Source organism: Oxyura jamaicensis, chromosome 2 (genome assembly GCF_011077185.1).
Source record: "Oxyura jamaicensis isolate SHBP4307 breed ruddy duck chromosome 2, BPBGC_Ojam_1.0, whole genome shotgun sequence".
NCBI classification, from domain to species: domain Eukaryota; kingdom Metazoa; phylum Chordata; class Aves; order Anseriformes; family Anatidae; genus Oxyura; species Oxyura jamaicensis.
Window position 1 is genome coordinate 30,109,444 of NC_048894.1, and position 23,355 is coordinate 30,132,798.

Here is a 23,355-nt window from a genome sequence, read left to right on the forward strand (position 1 = left end):
ATCTATAGCCAATTATTATGTGAAATAATGGCAAGACTGATAATCACAAATCAAGTAAACATACAAAACTGTACAAGTGTTATGGAGTTTTGACACCAGGTTGTGGGAAACTGGGATATTAACTTTTACAAATAACAGAACAAGAATTATGTGCAACATTCAAATAAATAAACACTGGAATTAGATACTAAGTAAGTATCTAATTATTAAAGTATGTACCTATTAGTAGGCCAAGTATACCTTTTAAAGAATCTGAATAATTACTCACTAATACAAAAGAGGTACAACAACAACAACAAAGGTTGTATCTTAAGAATGATGTTTGATAAGAGAAAATAAAAAAGAATACAAGCAGACAATAACGTCTGAACGTGGAATGTCTGAATACTGATAGCAATTATAACAGAGAAAAGAGCAGTTTTGAAAGACCCGTGTCCTAAAAAATTAAGAACGGAATCTTGACCACTCAAGCATAGTGAACTAAGGGGAAATCACCATTGTGCTGGCAGTGGGTTTGTACTGGGAAGCTACTACTTTGTTATGCAGAGACTACAACATTTCTAGGAAGAGATATAAATGGACATTGAAATACTTATACTCACAAGAACAGCAGAGACCTTGCTTCCCTACTCCGATTAGCATGTTCAAACAAAGATTACAGTAGGCAGGCTTGTTAAAGTGTTTCAGCCTCCATACATGCTGCCCATCATCTTTCACATTCTGCACAAGACATAAAAGAAACAGATTTCACTTAATAAAATAAACAATGAAATAGATAAGTGCCAGTAAAAATTGGAGTTTCACTGAAGAACATAAAAGACAAGCTGTTACTTCATTTAAGACTCTGCATCAGATCACACTGGAATAATTCTAAATACAGAGGCAATGATATAATAATTTTTTTTTTTCAGAAGCTCATGGATGCCCGTGTGTTTCAGAAGAAAACAGCAGGTTGTTGTCAACACTGCAATGCTAAGTTAACACTAAATCTAGGCTGATCTTAAACTATAATTAGTTTTAAAAACAACTAAAATTAGCTCTAGACTAATTCTAGAAATAAATGTGCAGCAGGTTAGAAAGTAAAACTCCTCCAAACCAACAATAAAAAGTTTAAAAATAGATTTTTAAAAAACTTTCACAGATATTCTTACAGACCCTCAGAGTGAGTAACATGCATAATTATATGTGAAGTGGGACATCACAATAATACCGAACCTAACCACAATAGTATCTATTGCCAGCTCTAATTTATATTAATCTACTGCCACTAGTAAAACAAAAATCAAGTATTTAAGGGTGGGAATACATCCTGGACTTCTTCTCTAATACTTTAATTCCTCTACAATTACTCTTAAATTTTTCCAGCTAACTTTAGCACTATAGTTATTTCTTGCATGGACAGACCAATCAACAGACTGACACTTGCAATTCAGTGGCCCAGTAAATCACGCTTACAACCAAAACAAATGTTATGAAATGTTTATGAAAGTATGCTTTCACTTGTACAATTCTCCCGTTCTTTCTTAATGGAACCATCCTGGGACCTCACTGTTTTTATATGGTTATTAAAATAATGTGCAATTTTAAAGTTGCAATTTTTTCACAATTAATTCTGTAAATTCTAGATTTCTAGACAAGTGTGGTTGTCAGAGTTTTTCTTTCAGAAAAGGTTTTGAATTAAACAATGGGACTAAGCTAATTACATTGCACTTGACATCTATGTACTTTTAAAAAAAAAATAAAAATAAAAAAAATGAATGTAATATCCAGTGGGACAGAAGTAATTAATGACATCTATCACCTGGAAACAGGTTACAGTAGTTTGATATGTTGTGTATTACTGAATGATGTGATCTTTTTGGTCATTTCATTACAAACATAAATTGGCACATATTGAATGGAATTGATTTAACCACCAACAGATGGTTCTCATCCAGCCTGTGATTTCTTGTATTAAGCTACAAGAATGTATATACAATATTGCTGACTAGATCTTCAATAATGTGATGGTTTTCACTGATAAGGATGATCAATGTAAGTGGACATATATTTATATATATATATATATATATATATATATATATTGTTGTTTGATAGCATATATTGCATGAGTTTTGTCCTTAAAAGTTAGTTTTGCTCTACTCTAGAAATTAGTTGTTAATGACAAGTCAAAGATGATTAAGACTTCTTCATCCTTATGAAAAAAATAAAAATAAAAAGGAACATTTTCTTGTTTAAAAATCAGTACTCCAAGAAATTAGGAATATTTGGTTGAAAGCCAGGTCCTAGACAGAACAAAGCTTTGAATAATTCCTACAAATTACCTACAACAAAAGGAACTGAAAAATCAGCTGGAATATTTTTTCATTTGTTGAGATCAGAGCTTAAGTGGAGTTCCCCTGATATTACCAGCAGGAGTTCAAATGCCATCTCTGACAGCAGGGCAATATGAGGGTCCCCTTTCTGCAAAAAGAGAGGAGCCAAGCAGATACCTTATGTGGGATTTTCAGGCTAGAAGAGTGTGGAAGTTTTCCTATTTCCCCTTAGATTCTGTGGCCATGGAGCCTTAGAAGCCTTTCAAGCTCCTCCATGATTAGCAGCTGAAAAGGATGTATTTCATTAAATGGAGCCCTGCAATTTCTATTTTTTTTTTCCATCTTACTACACCACTCAACTTATTTTTGAAGTATTGCTAAGCTACAATACATGGGGTAAGTCTGAAGTCTTCTGAAAGTAAACAATTGTTCACTAGACAATAAAGACCATGTAAATCCTGCTGTGGGAAAAACAGTAAACAACATACACTTACAACACTTACATTTTAACATATATTACTCAGGACATCAACAGATACTATCTGTACAATCATAAACCACAGGCACTTGAAATGCATGACAACAAGATTTCCTTAGCAAAAATATTTGCTATTTCAAAAAAATAACAAAAATTCATGATTATTCATAAACATGCCCCTCTTCCCCATTAGTTTCGTGTTACTTTTTCATTTTAATTTTATTTTTGAAGAATGGCTATTACATGTGAATATGTCGCTTCTTATTTGAACAGAACATATGGACTAACTTAGCTGGCATTTTCCTTATCAGAAAAACAAACAAGTCTTGATGTGGGTGTTCTGCCAATTAAAACACTTAACTGTGTTACAGACTGCAACTGATGCAAATCCATTACATAAACACAATGCACTTTTGGAAAATAGCAAATTAAATTTTTGCTCTTGTGCACTGCCAAAAATCAGCAATAAAGTGCTGCATATGATTATGCATGCACATAACTTTTTAAAGCATTGCCAAGGAAAAAAAAAAAAAAAAAGAAAAAAAGAAAAACAAAAAGATGACAATATGAAACAAAGCTCCCTCAATGCAAGTCTTTAAGTATGAATAAAATCCACAATTCTGACATACTGGTGCATTTACTGGCATTCAGTCATTTTGCTTCCATATCCTGAGAAAGAGTTTAAAAACAAATAGTCATTAAGAAAATCTCAAAGCAGGGCAGGTACAGTAAAAATCTCTTCCTCACTTCATTATACATCACTGAAAATGAAGCCTCCATATGCCACACACAGACTTTAGCACATAATGACAAGAGTAACATTTATTTCGTTAACAACGGTTCTATTAACTTATGCTTCTGACCCTTCATGGATTTCATTGCCAGAAGGACCTGACCTTAAAAAGCAAATCAACCAAGACAGAGCCAGCATAGAATTAGTAGAAACTTTCATACAGTCACAGAATTTAGCTACACATCTCTAGTCTGGTATAATGTTAACCTACTACAGCTTCTTAAATATTTGTAAATAAAAAAAAAACAAAGAGGTTTAAAGCACAAAAACACATATTTTGAAACTTAAAATGAATAAATAAATAAAGAGATAAAAATGCAAGTTTTTGTCCTAGCAAGTATCTCCTCATACAACAATAGCCATAGCGCCTGAAATATCAGCACGCTCAGTTGTTTCTGTGAGGAGTGTCAGTAACAAGCAACCAAGGATGAAGGATTTTAGAGAGTCATTCTTTTGTGGCCTATTGTTATTTTGCTTTAATGTCTTTTAAAAATATGTCCACGACCTGTAGATGTTTCTGTGACTGATCTTTGGGCATTGTTTGATTACTGGGAAGGAGAGAAGTGTCTATTAAACCACAGAGCACCTCATTTTAATATAAAGGTGATTAAGTTCATATTTCTTTGCTGGACCATCAGCAAAGAATTCATGTCAGATTTTGTTTTGTTTGTTTGGGTTTGGACATAGGGGTTTTTAAGTCCGTTTCAACAGAAAAAGGATTAACCAGGTTCAAGAGGCATGACCATTGGGAGGGCTCCTCACTTCCAAGAAATTGGGGGGGTGAGGAGAGTGAGCAGGGTGCATGCACATGCTTGAAGGTGGGTGAGATGGGTGTTGAAAAAATTGAAGAACAGACAAAAAAAAAAAAAAATACTTCCCGTCTTCATCTGACCGGCATATTATCCTCATCACCCAGAAATGCTTAGGTATTAATATGCACATCAGGAAATGACAGCAATGAACAGAAAAGGAAGCACAGGAGGGGAAATTCATTTGTTGGAATAAGCTTCATAATTAGCCATACCACCATGTTTCTCTATCCCTAAATTAGTAGTCACCTGTCATCTGCAGAGACAGAAATGCTGCGGTAATTATATTTTAAGTAACAGCAAATTTCTCTCTCTTTATGAAATGCCATATATCTTACTCTTTACACCCAGATCAGGTTAGGGTTACTCCTGTTTTCTCATGGGCTTTTACAAGTCTACAGGCAAAAGTAAAGGCAAAGCTATAGTAAGGAATGGCACTTGCAAACCTTCTGCAAAGAAGTGGGAGTGAGCACAGCATAAAAGTAGATGGCATTGTTAAAAGAATTGTACTTTGCAGCTCTTGGTATGGTTTCACCAAGCATTAGCGTTACCCCCTCTGCTGGCAATGATGTGAAATGATACTGATAAAATAGCTCTCATATAGGATGGATCTACTGCAGATCTGGCAAAAAGAGAATAAGCTATAGCTTCTAGCAAGGCCTTGGTTTTGCCCTCTGTACATATAGAAACAGCATATGGCTCATCTGCACTTCAGCTTTTTAGAAAATCAAGCTGCTAGACTTCAGGTAGGAATTACCAATATCACAAAAAATAAAATAAAAATAAAATAAATAAAATAAAATAAAATAAAATAAAATAAAACGAAGGGGAAAGGAAGCCAGATCACCCTTATTCCTCTCTCTCTGAATGAAAGAAATATAAGTCTACTAAACTGCCTAGGTATTAAACAGTAATTTCAGAGTTCAGCCTGAGAGGCCTCATGATGCAACAGACTCCCCTCCAAACTTCTTGCAAATGTTTTAAAGTCTCCAGTTTGATTTCATACTCAGATCTCAAAAAGTAAGCCAAAGGTAATATAATAAATAGTATAAGAATTATTTCCCATGTGTGGATTCACATTCAAATATTCTGTTCCAAATTTAAGCAAAATAAATAAATAAATAAATAAATAAATAACCGGGAAAAATATTAAAAAATCTTTTTTTTAAAAAAAAAAAAAAAAAACTTTTAAAATTCTGAGTATAATAGCATAATATTTGCTGCTTGAGGATCCAAAATAAAACTGTAAGAGCATTTCCATCAGACTTAATTGAAGCATTGTCACACTTCTACAGAAATGTTTGTCTCATTGAGATTTACTTTGATACTTAAATTTATAAGTTTTCAGAGTATAATTGCTTCAAGAGAGGAGATAAAATAGTTTGAAAGTTACAACCAGTGACTTAAAAGAAGGGCATAGTAGCCTGGTTTCAGATTATTGATGACAATTTGCGAACATTATGAAGCAATACTGTTCAATTTCTCTCTCAATTTAGGGCAGCTTTTCAGCAACTGTACAGTACCAGCTACAGTGCAGCTGTGACATCTAGTGGTCAATGAAGAGATAATAAAATAGTTTCCACTCCTAAAATTAAGTATTTTTAAACACTTGCAAAATTAAAGTTCATAGCTACGTTCTGTACTATCTCTGACAGAGGTGACAATAATGATCCATCTCAAGAGATGAGACCAAAATATATGGCGTGTCAGTTTCTAACTTTCTAACACAAATTAGGTGCTTTTATCAGGATAGAGTGGAATAATATTGTGTAAGTGTGCTCTTCTGGCAAAGAGCAGAAAACAATTTGTGGCTAAAAAAACACCTTATGAACAAATTGTCATTAAATGACTTTTTGTGACAAAATTATGAATTATTTTGAAAAAGGCTAGGATAGCCAATGGGGTATCTCTTAAACTTCACTGACAGTTTTTATGTGCTTAGATTAATGCAGAATGAAATCAAAAGGTCAGAATCTTTACAGGTTTCCGCTGAGGAGGAGTAGAACAAAAGACCTAACATTCACTAGTGTGCAACGTGAAACTTCTGAAAAGTGTAGTTATCAATCAGAAGGAGTAATTAACAAGGACACATCACTTTAAAAAACAGTTTAGTAATATTCTTAGAATGGCATGGGTTGGAAGTGACCTTAAAGATCTTGTTCCAACTCCTGTGCCATGGGTAGGAATTCCACCCACTAGATCAGGTTGACCTGGGCCTCATCCAGCCTGGTCTTGAACAACTCCAGGAATCCACACCTTCACTGGGCAACCTGTTCTAGTGCCTCACTACATCTGAGTGAAGAATTTTTCCTAACTAAATCTCTCCTCTTTTAATTTAAAACAATTCCCTCTTGTTCTACCCCCGTTTGTCAGTGTAACAAAGTCACTTTCCATCTTTTTTATAAGCCCCCTTTAAGTACTGAAAGGCTGCAATCAGGTCTCCCCAGCGCCTTCTCTTCTTCAGGCTGAACAACTCCAGCTGTCTAAGCCTGTCTTCATAGGAAAGACCCTCCAGCCCTCTGATCATCTTTGTGGTTCTCCTCTGGACCCATTCTAACAGATCCACATCCTTCTTGTGCTGGGGTCCCCAGACTTGGACACAGCACTCCAATTGAGGCCTCACAAGGGCAGAGTAGAGGGGCACAATCCCCTCCTTTGATCTACTAGCCATCCCTCTGTTGATGCATTCCAGGATGCAGTTGGTCTTCTGCGTATACTGCATATACCAGCACACTGCTGGTTCTTGTCAAGGTTTTCATCCACCAGAATCCTGGGATACTTCTCTGCGGGGCTGCTCTCCATGACTTATTCTCCAAGTCTGTACTCCCGTCTGGGATTGCCACAACCCAGGTGCAACACCTTGGACTTTGACTTGTGGAACCTCATTAGGTTCACATTGGCCCACTTCTCAAGCTTGTCCAGGTCGCTTTGGATGGCATCCCTTCCTTCTGTTGTATCAGCTGCACCACTCAGCTTGGTGTCATCTGAAAACTTGCTGAGCGTGCACTTGATCCCACTGTCTATGTCATTGATAAAGATATTAAACAGTACCGTTCCCTGGTGCTGTTTAAGATACTGCAAAATGTCCCCAAAATAACTACAACACTTGTCAAAAAGATAAATATGTTTTGAAAATGACCATCAGTTATCTCCTTTACTGATTTCTTGACAGAGTATGCTGCCTTTTGGTTAAGGTAAATCTGTAGCAGTAATGAAATACAATCTAACAAAGATTTGTTGTTTGATGATAGGGAACTAATATATATATATATATAGAGAGAGAGAGAGAAGTAATACATATATACATATATTTCCACTCAGCCCTGCATATAAAAAATTAGGAAATTAGTACTTACAGTGATCCAAATGTACTGTAAATTATCCTCAATTCAGGTATGGAAGTGGTAATTTGATTTATAAGAGATAAAGTTTTGATTATTGATACTTTGCAAGAATTTTAAATCTCCTTCTAAATGCATGTTACATATGTGTTACATATTTCTATTTGGAAAGTCTGACCGTTCCTTGTGAGATTAAGATAACATAGAGTGACTACAGCAGTCCAGATTTAGTTCAGGACATAGCAGTTAGGTGGGGAAAGGTAAATATTATTTATTATTTCACCTCAGCATCTGGAAAACGCTTCAGAAAAAAAAAAAAAAAAGTTATATAACAAAAAAGCACTTGAAACAGATGCTAAGATACATGTACTCGAAATTAGCTCAAATATATGACAGCAGGTGGCACTGGCAACATGCCAGAGTTAAAACAGCTGTGTTGAACTGATACAACATTGATCATATTATATCTGCCTTATCTTTAATGTGAAGTTGTAAACATATATACTCTTCTTTCATAATACTCCATCCTTTGGTCTAAGTATTCTCTTTGATATTGCTACTTAGTATAGTTTATTAAGGTATTTATAAGGTAGTTAAGGTAGTTAGATGGAAGAACTGTATTCACAGTGATGTTTCATGACAGGACAAAAGCCTGAAGGCAAGAGTTGCTGCAGGAGAAATTCAGTCTGGGCATGAAAGAAAGAAAAAAAAAAAAAAAAAAAAGAAAAAAGAAAAAGAGAGATTCCCATGAGAACACCTAAACACTAGGAGAAGCTGCCTACAGAACTGGCAGAATCCATCTCAATGGAATTATTTAGGATTGGGCTTGAAAGAGTCCTGCCTGGATAAAAGGCAGGATAGAAGAACTTGCTTTCAGTAGGATGCTGGACCATGGACCAGATGATCTACGAAGTTTTTTCCAGCCTAGACTGTTTCATGATTCACTATGATTAGGCTACACACCACTATGCCAAGCTGCCTAAACACTGCTCCAAGCCAGCTGTAACATACACATGGGTAGTAAAACATTTTTAAAAGACACTGCTGTAGCAAGTAATTAATAATACACTGTCAACAAGACAAACTAATGAGCTTTTTACAAAAAAAAAAAAAAAAAAAAAAAAAAAAAAAAAAGCTAGCTCATTTGGTGTTAATGTAGCTCTGACTTTGAAGACACACTTCTGTTCTTCACACATCATTCAGCCATCGTAATAGACAAGAAAAAACATTCACTATACAGGTTATAGAGAAACAAATCTGAGGACTACAGCTGACATGTAAGCAGAAACTTGACACTCTTATGTTAATACTTACATTCTCTAATCCAAGAAGGACCAAGAGTGGGATTGTTGTCATTCCTCCTTGGATCCACTCTTCTAGAGAAACAGTGCCATCATGATCATAGTCAATTTCTTCCATCATTTCATGAAGAATCTACACAGTTTAATTAAAAGTCCCGTAAGTTCCATATTCTAATATAACCAGCTGTGTAGAGATCTATGGTCTCTCATCCATATGCAAAATGGATCTCATCCATTACTTGCATTGTACCTGTACTAAAATGAGTGCCGCCGGGTCAGAAAATGAAATGCAATATTCAAATTTATATTTTCCTAGCACCTAATATTACTAATTAGCACCTACATTTCCCAAACCAGAGTGCCCCCTTGTGTACTTACTATGTATAATGCTAGTAAGAGTAAGTACTTACTATGTATAATGCTAGTAAGAGACAGTTCTTGTCAAGAAATTTTCAGGGGTAATTGAGTTGTTACAAATATTAACTACTATGTGCGCTGAAGAAAAGCCTTCAAACTTTTCTGAAGAACACTTTACAGAACAGTTTTAACCAGAAAAAAAAAAAAAAAAAAAAAAAAAAAAAAGACTTTGAAAAGTGTTAATTTACAGTGTCACAGTGGAGCACAAACTATTAATACTTCTATCTTGCTAATATTTAGGAACTCATATTGGCATGAAGTATCACAAAATAAATAAAATCTGTCTCTAACACTACCAGAAAAATAAATAAATAAATAAATAAATAATGATAAAATGGATGCTTACTGGACTCAGTTCAGTAATATCCCATTCAAGGTACTCTGCAACATGCATCATTTGAGCAATGATATTTTCCAACTCCTATAGTTGAAAGAAAGAGAGTTCTATTTAATGCAATATTATAATGGCAAATTTTATGGCAAACAGCTCATAATTAAAACCTATTGCATACAGTACTATTTTATGAATGCCAAAATATACAGAAAAAATAATAATTTCTAATCACTAATTGCTCATCAATGCACTGTGTGAAACTTCAAATCAGAGACACACTGAGCAGAACAAGAAATTAATTAAAATTATTTTTAATAGGAAATATATTTCATTTACATAAATGTATTTACCCTTACAAAAGAAACTCTAATACATGAGAAGAGACGTTTGGGGTCTCCTAGTTGGCATGCTTCCTTGGTAGGAATAATCTATAGTCCTTATTTGATGTGACAGAAAGGGAGATGAAAAACATTTGTTCTAAATAAACTGGCCTTAATTTTTTGTCAGTGTTATTTTCTGGAGTACTCTGATTTTAACTCCACTAATATAACTAATCAAAACTTGAAATTTTGAGCTGTTAAGATTTAAAATTTGAAGATTTCCCCCTATATTCAGTCAGCTGAAGAATTCACCAGGTAGAAGTTCTACATTAATATTATTCTAGACATAAACATACATTTATAATTGATTGTTTTTAACCAGAGATGTCTATAAGAAATGTCATATTTTCTTTTCTATTCTCTTAGCTGTTAAAAAACAAGAAATGTTACACAACCTTGGAATACATCCTCATGTAACTATAAGAATCAACTGTAGGTCAGTCTTCAGGCTAAATTAAATTAAAACTATGTAGACACATGATTGTTTTCACTTTTAATCTCAAAAGGAGTGCAAGGTGATATACAGTATACATATTATTATATTTATGACCTGATTTTCAGAAGTGCTGAACATCGTACACAAGGCAGATAGCCAGACCACCCAAAACTCAGGCTTGGAATTTCTTTCTTTAACCTTAGAGTGTTGTAATTGCCTCACTCATGTATCACTAGGACTTTTCCATACTCATATATATATAATGTGGTTTGTAAACATACTTATCTAAAATGTATATTATCATATTGTAGTTATTATTCACTAGTTATTAACATTTTGTATTGCCTGATAATTTCTATTGCCTAAAAATATAGTACAGTGTTTACATTATACCTCTAGGTATCTTAGCTTCCCCATTCCCTTTTCCCTTGTGGAAAACACTTTTTTTTTTTTTTTTTTAAACCAGTCTCCTCTCTGCTGTCTTACTTTGTGGAGACAGAGATGAAAAATAAATAAAAGCTGCCAATACAACACAATATTTATTTCCATTAGTTGACTTTTATACTCTGCAAGAAAAAAAAAAATAATAATAATAAATAAATAAAATTATTTTTTAAAACTTTTTCTGATTGGGTTGCTTCTTAATATTTAAGCTTTATTATCATTCTTTAGTTCAAAATAACATGGAAGTTCTGGCATCCCTCTACTTACAGCCACTGTGTGACACACACTTTTCCTTTTTAATGAAATCTTTGCAAATGTTACTTTAATATACGTCTACAAGAAACATACATATGAAACATACATACTTACCATCCCATATAGTTTTAGGTACCATATTAACATGTCCCTACAGTAATATGACTAAAAATCAGAAAAATATACAATAGGACTACACAATAACAGTGTCAGCATTTGCAAAATTATACAGTGTAGAAACAGCAGCTTTATGGAAAAACTAACTCAAAGGTTGGTTTCAAAATGGGCAACTTTCTATTCACTATAATTTAAAGTGCTTCTATTAATTCAGGATTCATGTAGTCTTCTATTTTGGCATTAGTCTTGGCATAGTCTTATAACACATCAAAATAAAAAAACAAAATTACCGAACTGTCCAGGTATCCATTTCCATCTGTATCGTATAATCGAAACATAACTAAAAGGAAATAAAAAGAGAAGGAAACTCGATTAGAAAATATAATAACAATATTATTTCATTAATAATAATAATAATAAGACAAACTGAGTTTCACAAGACAAGCATTAACATTTTCCTTAGTGAAATAGTAATTGTAAATCCACCGAATATTTTGTACTATACGAGGTTCACTCAGTGACTCCCCTGCCACAGTGCCTCCAATAAGACATATTAGCAGGAGAGTACATTTGCATCTTGTCTATGTAATCCCTCCAGCTGCTAATCTAATCTGTGAATGTGATTCTGGTTCCTCCCAGAGATGATCTGTATTTCTGGGGAATACCACCAAAAGACCCTTCTCTCTCATGTTACCGAACACAAGAAAACACACAATTGGTCAAGAAAATGTTAATAAACATGCTTAAATTTACAATGCTATTCCATTCTCTTGGTTGCAGTCATGACTATTGAATATTGCTTTTTTGGCATATGCTAAATGAGTAGGGACATAATAAATTATGTCCCTACTGTCCAGGACACACTTTGTCAGAGCTCTGAATTCCCCATTCCCTTCAAAAGTCCTTCAGAAGTGCTCATTTCTTTTTCCCCATAGAAGATCTATTTTCTAAGAAACAAGAAGAGAGCTGAAACAACCTTAAACTGGTGGTTTCGGGACACTTTAATGCCTCAACTCATAGCAAAACCCAAGTAATCTACTTTACAAACCATCTTATTAGATGTCTCAGAAAACATAACATCTGGCCTGTTCAACTGTGAACAATACCACCACCTCACAGAATCACAGAATGGTTGAGGTTGGAAAGGACCTCTGAAGAACATCTAGTCCAACCCTGTTGCTGAGCAGGATCACCTAGAGTACATTGTGCAGGATGGCATCCAGGTGGGTTTTGAGTATCTCCAGAAGAGGAGAATCCACGGCCTCTCTGGGCAGCCTGTGCCAGTGCTCTGTCACCCTCACAGTAAAGAGGTGCCCCCCCATATTCAGCCGGAACTTCCTGTGCTTCAGTTTTTGGCCATTGCCTCTCGTCCTGTCACTGTGGACAACTGAAGAGACTGGCTCCATCCTCTTGACACCCTCCCTATATTTGTACAGGCTGATGAGGTCTCCCCTCAGGTTTCCCCTCTTTTCCAGGTTAAACAGGCCCAGTTTTCTCAGCCTGTTCTCATATGACAGGTGCTCCAGTCCTTTAATCATCTTTGTAGCTCTCCTCTGGACCAGCTCCAGTAGCTCCATTTCCCTCTTGTACTGGGGAGCTCAGAACTGGACGCAATAATCCAGGTGTGGCCTCACCAGGGCTCAGTAGAGGGGTAGGATCACTTCCCTTGACCTGCTGGCAACACTCTTCCAAATCTTTCTATGGATCAAGTTTGAAGGTTGAGCCATAGATCATGGAGGTACTTAATAATATAGGTGCACCTTGATCTATCTGCTATATAACCTTAAAAAAAGAACTTGAATTCTTCCGATGTTGCTCCGTTATGGAGGTTTGAGATATATTCAAGCTATCCATAGTTTAAGAATAGATATGTTGACTGTGTAAACAGGTGAGATTCATAGTACTGAAAACCTCTAGGAATACACTGCAAATATCTGCTGATATACTGGTAAACCTATGCAAAAATGATATACATTCAAAGTCTAAACACAATTTTATTTTGGTGCATTTTATTTTAAAAAGTCATCTAGTTTGTATCAGATTTTATTTGAAAGCACCACTTCTGTGTTCTGCTTGCCCTGCATCTAGTTTCCAAACACTCAGCTAAGACTCGGAGGCTTTCCATTTTTTTGTCAACAGAAAAATTCATCATTTGAGATTAGAATTAATCTTAATGTTAGCATACTGATTTATATTTTACTTTGCAGCCACAGGGCCTAGTACTATAAAATTATTTAAGATAAAGTGTGAAATTATACCATTAATTTATAAGGAATATTCAGAAAAAAATCAATAGGGAATTCTGCATACAAATGCACTATAATCCAAAATTTATGCACTAAGTAGTTATAATATATGGTATGTTTCAACTCTGGATGGCAAAGTAGAAAATCAACTTATGTAATAACCATATTCTTAATAGCATGTAGTAAATCCACACAATCCTGAATATATTTAATCTGTAAATACAATACATTTATTAGACCAGACTCTAGCTCCTAAATCATACAGACTATTCACAGTCTTTTGCCTGTGCAGTTCCTTCGGGGGGAAATCCATGGAACATCCCCTACATTAGACTCTCAGTTCTATCTCCCTCTTCTCATTGTACCAGTTCCTGGCACCAGGGGAGGCAACTGCTCTCCATTTCATGTTATCCTGTGTGCACAGAGCTCTTTAGATCTCTGATAGAGCTTGCATAGCTTGCTATCATGAAACAGTTATACTGTCAGTTGAATTCAGCCCTAGAATCTTGTATTTTGTTTGTGTTTTAAGTGCACCCTGGTACATATATTCAAATATTCTAGTGATATGATACCAAACTGCTATTATCAAGTTCAGGACTAGCTCCTTGCAATTTTTGCTGAGTCAAAGGTGTCAGTGATCTCACAGAACCAAGTTGTCACTGTGAGCTAATCACAGGTAACAGAACATCACGATACTTAAAAAACATGGTTATGTAACCCTGTAATGAATTTCTCATTCCAGCAGACAGAGCCTACTGTTTGCATTTTCTATCATACTTAATACTGTCTCTCTACAGTATCAGAGCCTGATCCCACAGCTTTAACAGACAGACCAGTTTTGTATATCAAAGTATATTTGGTCTCAGGAAGGACTAATATGATTGGATTGATTATTTATCTATCCAGAAAACTAGCTTCTAAAAAATCTGTAATGCAGAAACACGTTGTTCTTTTCTCTGATTTGCAAATCAAACTATTATTTTTTGAGCAGGTGGTTTTGAACAGGTGGAGGTGTTTTGCATTAATGAATCAGGTCCCTAGCTAAGCAGTCAAGTTATTTCTAACCTTCAGAATCAAATATTCATTCCCAACAGTGGTGCAGACTTAGACCATGTTTTACTTTCTTGTATATATTCACTAATTATGGATCCCATGGCACATATAAGCAACTATTCTTTGTCTGAATTAGCTCATTTTCTACATATTATTCATGACTTCTATAGCCCTCTAAGCATCCTTAGTGTATGTCATTTGTTTTTCACAGCTCTGACGCTAGAGTCAACAGACAATAGCAGAGAAATAAATATTTGAAAGGATTATTTTAACTGTGGATTGGTTTGTCTTCATGGATGCTAGATAGAATTTGGTTAGAATCTCAAATTAATACTCTTAGCAAGAACAGAAGCTCATTTCTGCAGTAATGGTCCCCTAGAACTGTATTTTTATAAGAGAGCTATTCAAAACTAAGTCTTAAACTCAGAAAATTTAAAGTCAGAATTTTGATTTTTTGTTTGTTTGTTTTTCTTTACCAGAAAATAAATAAATATACAAAAGATATAAAAGAGAAGAAAGGAAGAGAGGAAGAACATACATTCTAGCTTGTCTTCAGGTCTTCCTCTTTCTAGCAGTGACAAATAACAAACAATATCTTTCAGCTGGATCACATCTGGTAAATTTAAGTTGGCAGGAGTAGGAGGCCGGGATGTAGAGGTACCTTTGTTAAGTCTCAGACCTGGAAATTAAATACAGCCTGTTACTTTTCATATATGATATAAACAGAGTACAAAGCAGAACTTGTAAGTACATGCAACTTTATTTTATTTGAAACTCAGATGATTTCTTAATTTAAATCAAAATGTGAAGTTTAAACAATTCACATTCACAGTTTATCCAGCATTGGCAGAATTAAAATGATAGTGAGGTTTATTTTTTAAAATACTACACAAAGCCAAATATTATAAAAATAAATCAACTATTGGGAATGGCATCATTGTTTTTACATTTGTGTTGATCTGATGCCATTTGACTACAAAATAATTTCAGTAAATATTTTTATTCTACTGTATTATATGTTAAGTATTAAAACAATCTCTGACCAATTCTGCATCCAGTTCCACGCATACATAGGAGTTTCATCTAATTTACAGATCGTCACCAGATACACCAGTTGAAGATATTTTAGTGAAAAATGTGTAATCTTCCCCCCAAAAAGAGTTATTTGTGCGAGCTACTTAAAGAGCTACTTAAATTTACAATGTAGAAGACTTGATCACAGAATATTATGAAAACAATCACAGAATTTAAATAATAGCCATAATAATCATTCAAATGTGATCAAGAACAGTTCCAGTTTACCACTTGGAATACAAGTTTTAACATTGTCAATACTTTTGTTTAAAGAGAGCTTTAACATGATTAACATGATTGGTCCTGAGGATATTACTAGAATCTGCAGAACTAATAATAAATACAGAAAAATAGAGGAAAAGCAGGACTACATAAAGAAAGAAATAATGCAATTTTCTATACAAGTCTGTTACATTTTCCACAGACCTGAGTGATCCTAAAGACAAATCTTTACAAAGGGATCTGTTCCTTAAATATTTTTCATAATTAATTCAGAACAATGTTATGTACATAACCTGTATATGCATACATAATTTCTCTCAAGCATTTGTCTTGGACAATTACTCTAGATGATGGAAATTGAATTAATTTTCTTTTTTTCTATTTTCATCTGGAAAAAAAAAATAATTACAATCTAGATATTTTGAAAGGTTTACTGAGATATGGATGCTAAGATATTTTTCATTAAATATATAGAAATATTTTTAATTAAATAAGAGCAAATTGGCATACAGAAAAAATATCTTCAAGTTAACGTCCATGGCTGCAGGCAGATAACAAAGACTGAAAGTAAATATTTAAATAAATAAACAGATTTAATATGGCAACGTTCTACTAGAGGAGCTTGTATGTCAGTAATTGCACTTAAAATTAAGACAGTATAAAACATTAATCAATTAAGATGCTAGCTTTAATCACACAGTTTACACAGATAATTCATGTTCTAGTTTATGTGAATCCTATGCACAGAATAGAAGTTATTATAAAGCTGGGACCCACTCATCTTGAAAAAAAAAAAGATGTCTTGCATTTCAGTGAAATCCAAATGAAAATGGCATACAAATTTTAAGGAAACTTTTAGCTTATCATCAGCTGCAAGGTACATGTCAAAGTATTACTTCATAATCAGAGGTGGGAGAGAGGGGTGGAAGCAATACTGATTTACAGTGCTGCTGCCTACCTGGCATCTGTTTCCATCGTTCTTCAGACACCTTAACTGAAAATATAATTTATAAACAGACATGAGTAGACTGAGAGACACTAAGTAAAAAATATTCACATACCAGATAGATTTATGAACCCTGCTACTTCCTTGTGATCTTCTCTAGCTCTTGTATACCTTTAAATTTTCCAGGAACATATCAAATGTTTCTGACAAATTTCTTTCCCAGTATAGTCAGTTTTTTTCACCGCTGGTAACATTTCAAGATCAGTAGATACCCTAAAATTAAGGTTTCTATATTTTTTTATTTGCACATGGTAATGTACAGATGTTTACTTTTCTTCTTTTAAATGCTACAAATTATAAAGACGTAGCATCTAGTTTAAAACTCAGCCAATTGAACTGCAATATGAGCACCATGTTTTCATGCACAAATAATAATAATTCTTGCATGAGATGAATTGAACTGTCTCTCTAAACATGCTTTGCAACAATTTATCAAACAGTCCTTCAGGTATTACACTAAATGCATATGTAAGACTACTAAACTGAAGATGAACTACAACATAGAAAGAGTGAAGGAGAAAAAGGTTAGGAGTTACTGCAGAAAGAAACTTAGCACATAGTTTTAACAATAACAACAGAATTAACTTTGTTGTTGTTTTTTTAAGCCACACATTAGAATCAAAATGTTTCAGAGAGAATTATAACAAAAGCAAAGAAAGCTGAGCATGGCTTCTACCGGGCAGAATTTAGCAATAAAACTGACAATGACCTACAAACAGCTGTTATCATTGCATATACAAATATATATCATGTATATACAAAGTGTTAAAGCCACGAAAACACAACACCAGCATAATAAAATACAACTTTTTGCAATAACAGTGCTCAAGACAACTTGTGTAAAAACACTGCAAAATAAATATACACCAGTAAATGTCAGCTGCTATTGGAGTTACCAGGAAAAGTGTTAAATTGGCAGCTGGTACATTATGTTTATAGCTGATGATTCTCATTGATGAAAACAAAGAAAACTTCAATGAAAGATTAAAAATAATGACAGTGGAAATTGTGTGGCTGAGACATTATAGGCAGCAGAAACCATGTAGCAGAAAAAAATGCAATGCTGATAATGTCAGACATATGAGACAGCTCCTGAAGTACAACAACAAATACATTTAGACATGTTCTTAGAGATTCTGTGACAAAGTATCTTAATGGCCAAAGGACTGAATCATTGGTGTAAGTGACTGGCCCGAACCTATGTTATTATAAGAGCTGTAATTAGCAACAGAAGGTTTTGAATCCTCCAAACAACTGATTATATATAGCCTACCAAGCCTACTGTGCTGTATGTGAAACCAGTCCAGATAACAAAATAAAAAAAGCACAGAAAGTTGGAAATATATGGTTTTCACAGTAGGTATTTTTGTAAGGAGACGGATCCACAGCAGTTCTGACTAGAAGGTATAAAGATACCTCGGGTATTCAATTCAAATTAAAGGAAGAACCATAAGCTCAATGTGGTAAGCATGTTTTGCTAGCAGAAAAAAAAAAATAATAATAATAATAAAGTGAAATAAATAAAATAAAATAAAATACTGCACATAATATAATACAATAAAGTGATAAACAAGGCCAGATTCAATTGGCAATACCTGAAAGCCTATAATTAACACTGTACACTGAGGCAACTATGGAAATCTAGAGCTTGATACCTGATAGTAGCATTTGTACCAAATTCACAACTTCTGGGTGGACTGAAATTTGAAGACACCTAATCTTCATATGAAGAATTCAGGCAACTAAAAACCTATGAAATCAGTTGGTTAAATTTTCTAAATGCTTGATTAGCCCAGCTGTTCAGAAGATGAAATTTAGTTTTAAGCTAGCTTAGTTTCTGCCTTTAGGTACTGGGTTTTGATAGAGTTCTCAAATTTGTAGAGTGCCAAATCAAAGACTTCAACATGGAATGGTAATGTTAAATTTCTTCACCAAGTTTTTGTTAAAAGTTTTATAAAATTTTAGAAGTTGAAAGGTTTTAAACACTATTTTGCCTCAAAATATTTTATCATGTTGTCTTCTGCACTCAATATCATGTTTAATAACAATGTTATTTAGTGTGAAAATTTCAGTCTTACATTGGGTAAAACAAATACTGCTAACAGTTATAGGACATTTAAAATACAATTAGCTGGTAAGTATGTAAGATTACTAATAGCAACAAAAAACAGACAGTTAAGAGAAGCAGCAGAAACTGGGTAGAGCAACTGTGGAGCACCAGCAGAAGCATCCTGCATGAGGCTGTGAAGGTTTCTAAGTATACAGCAAAGTAGTCAGCAATACAGTGTAACTATAGTACTCTGCTTAGCATTAATGAGACAAACACTGTCCACTTGGTGTCTCAGCTGCATCATCAATGCAAATTAAAAAGATTAAACCATTTAATGTCCATTTCTCTTCACAATATTCCTTATTCATGACTTAGTTGCTGCAATTTAATAAATATCAGAAGAAATAAGTAGAAATACTTTACAATTCTAGGTATTTATGACTATTAGAAGGTAAAGAGCAGCAGCACAGAACTTGGAATTCTTACATTTTATTACTTACCTCCAGAAAGAAGCTGGGGTTTGTTTTTTATTAAGGGGCTGCAGTGAGAGATTTTGTTGCTAAATGATGTAAAAAGATGCTCAATGAAATCATCAGGTAGCTCTGCCTCCAGAAAAGTCTTCATGAACAATTTGAATCCCTCTAAATCAATTGTCTATAGGAGGAAAAATGTTATTTGAATTGATCATTTTTTCAACAACTTTCATATTAACACATCAGATAATACTGTTAGTAAAAACTTTAGCATATCCTTGAAAATACTGATTCCTGAAGGTATAGCCTGGCATACTTACTCATGAAAGTGACTAATTTTTGAACTATTACTTTGAAAACTTACAGTATTGTTTCAATAGCCCAGAGTATGGTATAAAATAATCCAGAGTAAACTCAGAGCATTTCTATAACGACCCAAAACTAAATTCCATGCTGACTTGTTTCTTAATCACAATATGGCTAAACAGCACACACAAAACTGCAGACAAAGGCATCTAGGGAGCTATGGGGATGTACCTACTAAGACTTATCTTTTATCATAATTAGACAGACAATAAGCAGGCCATTTTTAGATGCCAAATCCAGCCAATTGAAGGCCACCTGTCTTTTCTTGGTGGCAACAAGGCTTTCTGCTATTTTTCAAAGAGGAACAGATAATCTAAATAGGTTCTAACATTCAAATGAGAGTGCTTAGACTGTACAACTTGGAGAGGGGTGGGGTGGGGGGCAGAGCATTGTCAGTCTGAAGCATTTGTAATTTAGTTTATTTTTACTTTTGGCATCAAGGTAGGAGCTGATTAATGAACCTTCATTGATGATTTCTCTCTGGTAAGACAGTGTTCCCTGTTTTAAATATTAAAATGAATTTTAGATTCATTACGATCCCATTTTACCCTGTTAATATAGAACCACTAAAAATAAAGATGTGAAATGTGTCAAGAGATCTTAAGACAATTTCACTTCTATCTCTGAAATAACTGACACAACGGCCAATGATGCTATTCAGTTACATACATGTTTTTAATAGGACAGCTTATCACTCATTAATTTGTAAACTATATAGTGTTGCTGTCTTTCTAGCTTGAGCAGGACAGTAACTTTTCTAATAGTAAACATAGAAAACCACATTACACCACAACATGAACTTGGAGAAAACTTCCCATGCTTGGGGAAGACTCTGCATTCATCCATGAGAAAAAATAATTAAACTCCTTTAGTTCAGCCCAGTGAATGCAGAATTAGGAGGGAAAAGACTAGCAAGACTTGAAGTCATACAAGGGAAAAGAAAAGGGAAACTAAATCCCTAAATCCTCAGTGCCTTCAGTGACTTCAGAATCTGAGTCATAGTACAAATTACATTAAAGTCATCGTAAAAATTATTTCAACACTTTGGAGCACTGATTTTTCTCTCTCTCCCCATCCCTCTCTCCCCATCCCCCCCCCCCCTTTTTTTTTTTTAATGAGATGCAGAAATTGTATGTCCACATTAAATAAGGTGTTTCTCATTAAGGCCAATACCTAACTGCCCCGGCTAATGTTTTAAACATATATCACTCCCCTTACTAGGGACTAACAACACAGATTGAAAAATTTGACTGATCTTGTTCAAGTCATTATTATTAGGAATGCAAACTTGGTAAGCATCGATGCTGAGCTAAGACAGAACACCTGTGACAAAGAAAGTGAGTGACACAAATAAAACTCCTACCGATTGAACACAAAAATAGCAGGGACTGAAAAAAAAATACCTCCACAAGGCTTAAGCTGGGTATAAAATGGAAATAATCAACTTGGATATAGAGGAACTACCTTTCTCTCATCATCATAGAGTTTCAGTCATTGTCTTCTTAATTAGCAAATCATACACTCTTTCAGTCATGCTATAAACTTTCTTTTTTATTCTCAATAATAAAATAAACAATATTCTCTTCAGTGTATATAATCAATGAAACCACAATGGCAAAAGGATTTGTATTGGCATCCAAGCAAATTGGTCATGACTTTACACCATATTTTTTAATCTGCAAGCATAACAAATACATTAATCACTAAATCAACTGACTTTAACAATCTGAGATTTTTTATTTATTTATTTATTTTATGTTTTTCATCAATGATGTGTTTGTTAGCTATTTTATTACATTTCATATAAAGGGGAATAACCAAGTGAAAAAGAGAAACAGAAAAACAAATTACTATCCAATTTAAGTTAAGGTATGGGTAGATAAAATATCTAAGTTACATAAGGGTTTTTAACTATTATTATTTTCCTTGTGTATATGTCTGCTAAAAATATTCCTTGAGTCTATAGCTGTCTTAAATTTTTGAACTGCTACATCAGTAATACTAGTTCACCGAGCTGATAGCAATAACTAAATCCATAACTCCACATTTTTTCCAGAACTGTGTTTGGTTAGAGATTTGGCTTAATAAATAAATAAATAAATAAAGGTTAAAATTATGTGTTTCTTTCTTCCTGAAGACTTTTTCAAATATGTTCAAAGTTCTCATTATTTTCTAAAGATGATCAGATCATCATTTATCCCAGCACCCTCCAAAGCAAGTATTCCTAACATAATTTCTGGCCATGAAAGACAACAGATACCATGACTTTTTTGCCATGCCCACTTAATATATTTGACACCCTGACTGCCAATGATTCGAGTGCCTAGCAAAGGAGGTTTGTTCTATAACACTCTTTTACACTTAGATTTCTTCAGCTGGAAGTGCTTTATCCTTTGCTCTCACATGCTCTGTGAATGGTGAACCTCCAATGAAGTAGCAACATTCATACAACAAATCAGAGTTCAGATACTGTAAAGTTTTTAAATGAAGCTGAAAGTTGTCTAGGAGCTAGTAAATGACTTGAATACACATGAGAAATGCTTTTAATTGTCCAAAATGGAGATAGAAATACACATGCTGTATCAAATAAATGCTCTGCAACAGTCCTGCATGAAGGAAGACTATGAACAGATCCATGTGATTAGGTTCTTGTCTATATATAATATATAAAATAATTTAAAAAAAAAAAAATAATAATCCTTGATTCTAGTACACCAAAGCTGAGTAATATTTTCAAGAGGATCTAATATGCTTAGTGAAGATTATCCTAATAGGAACTGAGCTCTAATGGACTGCAGTGATTTTTGAAGATTTTTTTTTTTTCTACTTACAGTAAAGGGCAGAACTGTGCTAGACTGTAGCAGATCTAGCAGTTGTTTCGATTATTCATCTAGTTCACAAATAAGAAAGGGGACAGTTTTCAAGGAATGCTTACTTTAATTTCATTAATTTAATTTCATTGCTTTCTCTATTATCTCTCATTGTAATAAACATAACACTTTATACAGCAGCAGAAAAATTGAAAAATTCCTTAAAAGAAATCCCATGAGGACCACTGTAGAAGACTCATGTTACAGATGTTAGAGCACCATGGTACCGTTTTTAGTACTGAGTGTGATTCATTCAGAATAGAACACTTAACAATGGAAATGTTTGCTGAATCTCAGCCTAATTTTCACAGAAGAGAGGAACAACACACAATATTATGAATATTTTTCTATTCTACAATAATATGGCAGTTTTCTTTTTTCCTCTTAGAATTTTAATAGTTCAAAACATGAAGATGCTTCAGTAAGCAAATAGCCTTTCTCTAATTACTAGCATAACCTCTATCAACCCTCCCCCACTAACTCAGACACTTTTCAAAGGAACCACACAATGCTTTGGGAACCAAAAAGGAAAGGAAAAGAAAGGAAAAGAAAGGAAAAGAAAGGAAAAGAAAGGA

At 34.1% G+C, this 23,355-nt stretch overlaps 1 protein-coding gene across 18 annotated transcripts in view; it reads right to left on the reverse strand.

The window, feature by feature from the left end:
• DGKB (diacylglycerol kinase beta) overlaps window positions 1–23,355 on the reverse strand; it is a 377,456-nt gene that overhangs the window by 252,562 nt on the left and 101,539 nt on the right. For 13 of the 18 annotated variants that reach the window (XM_035317633.1, XM_035317628.1, XM_035317627.1 and 10 more), the window contains 7 exons: window positions 19,572–19,725; window positions 16,974–17,009; window positions 15,258–15,398; window positions 11,711–11,760; window positions 9,801–9,875; window positions 9,051–9,170; window positions 603–720 (listed from right to left, as the gene is read on the reverse strand). In XM_035317633.1, coding sequence (XP_035173524.1) covers window positions 603–720; window positions 9,051–9,170; window positions 9,801–9,875; window positions 11,711–11,760; window positions 15,258–15,398; window positions 16,974–17,009; window positions 19,572–19,725 — 694 coding nt within the window. Of the gene's footprint in view, window positions 1–602; window positions 721–9,050; window positions 9,171–9,800; window positions 9,876–11,710; window positions 11,761–15,257; window positions 15,399–16,973; window positions 17,010–19,571; window positions 19,727–23,355 lie in introns of all 18 variants that reach the window. The other 5 variants (XM_035317637.1, XM_035317636.1, XM_035317639.1 and 2 more) reach the window with 2 other exon arrangements.